The sequence below is a fragment of the Myodes glareolus genome, chromosome X (assembly GCF_982192425.1).
Source record: "Myodes glareolus chromosome X, mMyoGla1.1, whole genome shotgun sequence".
NCBI classification, from domain to species: domain Eukaryota; kingdom Metazoa; phylum Chordata; class Mammalia; order Rodentia; family Cricetidae; genus Myodes; species Myodes glareolus.
In genome coordinates, this window is record NC_142053.1 from 51,937,050 (window position 1) to 51,944,096 (window position 7,047).

Sequence of the window (7,047 nt, forward strand, 5' to 3'; positions counted from 1 at the left end):
ACAAAGACATGGAAGTTTTGCCTCAAAGGCATAAGTGGACTAGATCAGCTAGAAAGGATTTGGATGGCACAAGACTATTACAGAGACTGGTTTGGCAGTGTACCCTAAATACACCTTTTGACCTTTCAAAAGGTGTGTGTGTGTGTGTGTGTGTGTGTGTGTGTGTGTGTGTGTATTATACAGGGAGAAATAAATAAAAATTCAAGGAAGTATAATCAGGACTGGCTATTGTGTGGTGGTGAATAACACCTGTGTGCTCAAAGTACTCAGCCTTAAACAGAACATTCATAACACCCCATCTAGTGGTCAGTAATCATCTAAGAAGAGGGGTCAGAAAGAACATAAAAGCTGGAAGATAATGGTGCTAGAGAGATGGCTCAGAAGTTAAGAGAAGTTGCTTTTCTTCCAGAGGACCTGAATTTAGTTCTCTGCACCCATGTTGTCAGGTGACTCACAACTGACTATAAATCCCGCTTCAGAGGATCCAAATCCTCCTCTGCCCTCTGTGGGCACAGGCACACACGTAGGTGCAAGGGTTGGGGAGGAGAGAGAGAGAGAGAGAGAGAGAGAGAGAGAGAGAGAGAGAGAGAGAGAGAGAGAGAGAGAGCATGAGAGGCAGACATGGATGGAGAGACAGAGACACAGAGTGAGACAGAGATGAAAAATAATAAAATAAACCTTCCAAATAGTCTTTTAAAATCTCTGAAAGGCTGGGCACGGTGGTGCACACTTTTAAACTCAGCACTTAGGATACATAGGCAGGTGGATCTCTGAGTTTGAGACGAGCCTGGTCTACAGAGTGAGTTCCAGGACAGCCAGAGCTACACAGAAAAACTCTGTTTCAGAAATGAGAAGAATGTTTGTGAAAACAACTGTGCAGGGCAGAGCCAATTTCAGGCATGACTTCACAACCTCTGTGCTTATATGCTCTAGGTCTACATAGTAGTAGGTCTGTCAACAGTTGCTCCTAGACCAGGGAAAGGCCCATGGCGCCCTACCCTTTCCTGTTAAACTCTTGGCTACTGATGGGTTCTGGTGAAGGGAAGTCATTGTTTTCACTCAATGATGAGTTCATGAGGCCCCAATTGATAGTTTCATGCCAAAGGTAACACGGATGATCCTGGATAAACTCCATGGTTCCCCCAAAAAGAAAAAGGAATGCTTGGAACGAAAAAAAAAGGTGGAGGAAGGAAGAATGATTAATAGAGGTAGAAGTGAGACTAGAGAAGGTGGAGAGTTTTAGTAATCAGAATGCATTTTTTTTGTCTGTTTGAAATTGTCAAAGAGCAAATTTAATACAAATTTTAAAAATGAATGGCCACGGTAATAAACTACAATGTGTTTAGAGTATGCAGCATATATCATTTATATCTGTACTAGGTTCATATGTAAGGTGCAGATTTTCAGGACATATTATTGGGTTAAAATATTTCTTTTTGAACTTCCTTTTTATTTATTTCTTGTATCTTCCACATCATGACTCTCAATCCCATTCATTTCCTTGTACCTTTGTATCTGCCCTCTGCCCTTTGCATACTCCCCACCCCCAAAAATAAAATAAAAATAAAATTTAAGAGAAATAAAAAAGAAAGAAAAATCTTGTCATGAAAGCAGTCATGTGACACAGTGAGTCACCCAGTATATCCTTTTGTCCATATATCTTAGGCAAAGAGTCATTGGTCTGCTTCAAGGACTCTGGTTTCTGCCACACTGTCAATGCCGAGCCCTCACTGGGGCTTCTCTTGGGTATCCTGCTGCTGCTCTGTGTTGTGGAGATCCTACAGTGTTGGATCTCCAGGACCAGCACCTTCACGTACTCCGGCAGATCATAGCTAGGGTGGATGTTGGGATGGGCCAACTCATAACTCTAGTTCCGGGTCTGGGTAGTTGCAGGGTTGGTCAGCCTGCTAGTTCTCCCCTGTCCTCACCTTTAAGATGAGTTCTCCAGCATTGCCCTGGCTAGTTCAACCCTAGCAGCGATGAGGGAATGGTAGGGCCATTTTTCGTGCTTTCACTCCCTTGGGAGTGAAAAGCTCATCCACACCTACACCATCTCTACTGTGTGGTCCAGGCAAGGTACGGGGACCACTCTCCCGAGTGCTGCAACTGGTGAATGGCAGGGACAGCCCTCCCACCGGCTACAGTCCCTGAGGAGCATCTCTCCCCTCCCACACCATCATATGGCAGATGAGGGGCGGGTCCAGATCTCTCAAGCTCACCTCTCCACTGCCCCCTCCCCTGCATCACACACACACTAGGGTCATCTCTACTGTGCTGTCCATAAAAAAAAAATTTCAATGGATGAAATATAGAATGTGGCATTTTTAATGCACTGTCAGTTAGATCCTATTAATATACATTTATATGTATGCATGTTATATGCACATACACAATGCCATCTATGAATGTGTTTTGTATATGGAAAATAGTATATATGTGTGCATATTTGTCTATAGGATTTTCATTTTCATTGCTTCTCATGTGAATTAACTTATTTGACCATTTTCCAATAGATAAACTGAGGTGTTTGTTTTGTAAATATATAACATATATTTCCAATATTTTATTCCAGTTTTACATGTATCAATAAAAATATTTTTAGTATTAGTTACATTTTTGAGACAAGACCTCACTGTTTAGCTCTGGTTGACCCAGAACTCACTATGTAGAGCAGAGCAGTCTTGAACTTACAGAGATCTGCCTGCCTACTGTGTGCTAGTATTAAAGGCGTGTGGCACCATACCCAGTGTGTTGCCCATTTTCTTAACTTTAAGGAATTGGAATGAGATGAAGTATAGAAGGTAATGGAGAATGGTTGGCTAATGAGTGCGATGTTGCACTAAAGAGAAATAAATTTTGGTGTTCTACTGCACAGTGAGAACTTCCTTGCACACGTTGCTGCTGTGGCTATTGAAGACAGGAATGTACCAGTTTGAGCCCAAGGGTTTTGTTTTTGTATTTTTGTTAGGAGACTTTGTTTTTGATTTTTTTTCTCATAGAGTCTCACTCTGTAACTTATACTGGCCTAGAACTCACTGTGTAGCCCAGGCTGGCCCCCATCTTGAGGCAACCCTCCTCCTCAACTTCCCAAGAGCTGGGATTTCAGGCTTCATTTACTCTCACGTGGGCTTTAACTTCTATCTTCCTCTTTACTTTACACCTGTTACTTGAATAGATAAGGCAATGCTGCAAGAAGCCCCTGAGAGAAAACACACTCTAAGGTCGATAAGACAATTGAAATTACAGTTAACCTTGGATATGTGGAGAGGGAGTTTCTACTCTAATCACACAGCATGGTGTCCATCTTACAAATCTGACTTCTTATCCCAGGTCTCCGTGACCTCATGTTTGAGTCCAGGAAGAAACAAGAAACTAAGAGAAAAAAAAATCATGGAATGAGCCATTTTGCCTAGCATCTTAAAAAAGTTTTATGCATTCTTTTACTGTATCAAAGCCTTAACAGCCTTGTGACTATATACACTTGAGTGTGTCTAATAGTAAAGCTGGAGGAAAGAATATTCCCCATAGAGACAGAGGAGGCACACTACAGTTTTGGCTCACTAGGGATTACAAACCAGGTATTACACCGTGAGGATATTTGCAGAATATGGTCCAGTAGAAACATCAGGATCTGGAAGCAAGGGCAGCTGGGCCTGGTAGGTATGGCAATGCATATGAGCACAGCAGAACATGAGCAGAATATGGCACTCACTTGGAATCTCACAGGAATCTTGGGTGAGCACAAGAGAGATTTCTTTAGTTCTTATTCTCCTGTGCTCCAAAGGATTCTCTAGAGATTGGGAGGACCTACCAAAAAAAAGAAAAGAAAAGAAAAGAAAAAAAAAGAGTTCAAAGGAACTTTTCCTCTTCGTTTCACAGCAGCTCTGGAAGGTGTTCCTTACTAGTATTTAACTTGGAGAATGTTTTTCCTACTGATAGTAAAGAGCTCATTTATATTTCTGCCTAAGAGATTCAGACGAGGGGCTAGGGAGATGATTCAGAGGTTAAGAGCATTTGTTGCTTTTCCAGAGGACTTGGGTTCAAATCCCAGCACCCACATGGTGGCTCACATGGTGGTAACTCCAGTTCCAGAGGATCGGACATCTTCTTCTGACCTCCACAGGCACTATGCATATACACATGGTGTACCTACATGTAGGCAAAACATCCATACACATAAAATAAAATAAATCTTAGAAAAAGATTTACAATAAACATAGTATTAACTTTTAAGTTTTGATAAATATTTATTAAGGATCACATTGTCTTTATAAGTTGACAAGTTTTGTTTTTTAGAATTGCCTCACATTTTTCACTACATTGTTTGCTAAGCAACATAAGATGTATTCATCATGAAAAGTGAGACTTTAGATAAAGCAAAATTTAAAAAATATAAAAAAATCACCTATTATCCTTTACCACACAGATAACCAGTGTCAGTTAGCCTTTAAGTATATAGTTTTAAGCTTTTCTTTGCATATTAATATATAAATGTGTTTTCCTTTTACAAAAATGGGATGCTATGTATATACCTTTTGCTTTTATCACCTCACATATACAATGTTTCTCTTTCCATGCAAATGGATTGGACTCAGATTTTAGAATGTTAAAGGAAATAAAAAACAATAAAAGGAATCCTGTGCCAGTGACAAGTCAAACACCTGAAATAAAACTGCACAGAAACTACAACTAAGAAAGAAAAAGGCATGTAAGATGAATCCTGGGGGCAATACTCTTATCAAGTGTAGTGAAGGGAGTGGCAAAACAAAGAAAGGTGGAACACATTAAATAGGGTAAGGGCGACTCCGTTTTGCCTTCCAATGCATTATCATCAGTTTATTTCGTACTCGCTTCATCTCTTCCAACTCATCCGCTGCCTGTATCATTTCTTCATTGCTTAAATTTCTGCCATGGATGTCTCCTCTAAACTGAGGGCGGGAACGGGCCAGCCTTTCTTTGAAACTTCCCTCCTCTAGCTTGTGTTTGCCCACCCCACAGGGAGGTTGCTCCATGGGAAGACGGCCCTCGAACAGGTTCTTTGGCGAGAGGCGCTCCTGCGGAGGACGATCTTCCGACAGCAGCACATCTGGCATCAGCTCAGGCAGAAGCTCTTCAGGAAAGAACTCCTCCTCTGAGGACTGCTCCTCGGAGGACAGATCCTCTGAGGATTGTTCTTCCTCAGAGCACTGATTTTCAGGAGACTGCTCCACCGGAGGCAGCTCTTCCTCGGTCTTTAGAGTGCTCTGTGCGAGTTCTTCATTTTCTTTGCCCGAGTTTTCCATGCTGAGACTTTTCTTCTTCAAGCAGCTGTTCTTGAGACAAGAAAAAGCAGACCAGAGTCACACTTCTTGGCGGGCTGCAGCAATACCCTGGCTCTGAGTTTCAACCCCTGCCTTTGCCAGATCGAGGCGGGTGGTTTTAAACCTTAGTTTACTCCCAGACTCTTAGGTTCTCCCGCCCGCGACGGTGGAGCAGCCCCTCCTTCCCGAAAGACCACCATTTTTCCCGGCAGGCCTTGCCACAAGGCCTCTCCTGCAGTGACAGGGGCGGAGCGGTGAGGTCCGCGGACTGTTCCCCTCCGTGTTCGGTCTCAGACCCCCGATTCTGTTCCACTGCCCAGTCTTACCCCGACCTCCGGCCCGTGTGGTCCCCTTTGAGGTGCCTGGGTGAGACCCGCAAATCTACAAATAGACGCCAGACAGAGTAGGGGGCGGGGATAGAGGGAGAAGCAGATGCGGTGAAGCACACCCCTTTTTGTGGGGATCAGCTATCCGCCCCAGAGACAGCTCCCTTAGGGTTCATCTTCCTCAGACCTCACATAGAACATCATCCCTTGTACCCCACCCCACTCCCAAGACCACCATTTTCTGCACCGAAATTGTGGGCAAGGGGCGGGGCTGGAGCATAGTGGAAGCTCGGGATTCTGCCATGCAGGTACGATCCCGCTACAAGGCACCTCTGACAATCACCAAATCTAGAGGAGCCAGGGAACTTACTTACTTCTGCTTTCCTTCTCGACCAAAGGGTAATAGAAAGACGGTGTCTGGACAGGCAAAAATGACTGGGACGAGAGGGACTTGGGCAGACATAGGCTCCTGGTCACGTGAGGGGCGCGCGTCACTGCCGGGCTCAGATCCCTAGTAACCACTTTGGCGACCATTTGGCACCATTTGCCAGAATCTTTTGACCTCAGACCCAACGGACATTTTCACTTACTCCCCACCCCACCCCTTTATTTGCCTTTTCTTGGTTGCTAGAGAGGATTGGCATCTGGTTCCCCAGGATTACCTCTTTCCCACGCATCGCCAATGTTATGTCTCAGTCTCACTTTCCACTCAGCTACTGAGACTTCAGGTTTTCCCTTTCCTTTAGACCCTGCACTGAAATGTCACTGTTTCACCCCCATAAATCAAGTTAACATGGTCAGTATCGGCAACATGACAGATGCCTGTAATCCCAGCACTCAGGGTACAGAGACAATAGAATTGCCTCAAATGAGAGGGCAGCCTGTTCTCTCTCCATAGCTAGTTCCAGGCCAGTCAGAACTACAAAGCAAAATTCTGGCAGCAAAACAAAACAAAACTTTTCAAGGGCACAGGACGACAGATGGCTGAGCACTTAAGAGCACTTGTCCTTGCAGAGGACCTGTGTGTGATTCCCAGTGCCCACGCCGTAGCTCACAACCACCCATAACTGTTTCTAGGTATCCTACCCCCAACAACAGCAGACACATGCATGGTGCACAGTCACACATCCAGTAAAACCCACACATAAGGTAAATAAATCTGAAAAATACCCCTCAAATACTGATTTTTGTGCTTAACCCACATCCCCATTACATCACATTTTTAATATCCTGTCATTTCCATGATAGTTAATCTTTCATTTTTCTTTCCAACTCTCTTTTTTTGTTTTTGAGCCCCTCAAGTATGTCATAAATAGAAACTCTAGGATAAATTAGTTAGCATCTGATTATACACCTCTTAAGTGTATAAAGTATAAAAATCTAATGACTGTACATTGATTGATATATATCAAAACACTCAT

The 7,047-nt window shown here is 43.5% G+C and overlaps 1 protein-coding gene across 4 annotated transcripts; it reads right to left on the reverse strand.

The window, feature by feature from the left end:
• Positions 1 to 4,222: 4,222 nt before the first annotated feature.
• Positions 4,223 to 6,116, reverse strand: Tceal1 (transcription elongation factor A like 1). Of its 4 annotated transcripts, none has more exons than XM_048458080.3 (2): positions 6,001 to 6,116; positions 4,223 to 5,312 (listed from the first exon to the last, which is right to left on the reverse strand). In XM_048458080.3, the coding sequence occupies exon 2, from the start codon at positions 5,280 to 5,282 to the stop codon at positions 4,785 to 4,787; it is 498 nt and encodes a 165-aa protein (XP_048314037.3). In that variant the 5' UTR covers positions 5,283 to 5,312; positions 6,001 to 6,116; the 3' UTR covers positions 4,223 to 4,784. The 4 variants fall into 4 exon arrangements, with proteins under 4 accessions (XP_048314037.3, XP_048314026.3, XP_048314046.1 ...); XM_048458069.3 differs by having other exon boundaries at positions 4,223 to 5,307; positions 6,001 to 6,100; XM_048458089.3 differs by having other exon boundaries at positions 5,997 to 6,087.
• Positions 6,117 to 7,047: the final 931 nt, after the last annotated feature.

What these genes read in the sequence shown, in the direction of transcription:
- Tceal1 (XM_048458069.3), bottom strand. Translation starts at nt 6,089, where the DNA reads ATGTCTGCCCAAGTCCCTCTCGTCCCAGTCATTTTTGCCTGTCCAGAC. An exon ending in GGTCGAGAAGGAAAGCAGAA is followed by an intron (nt 5,308 to 6,000) that starts GTAAGTAAGTTC and finishes TCTCAAGAACAG; the next exon opens with CTGCTTGAAGAAGAAAAGTC.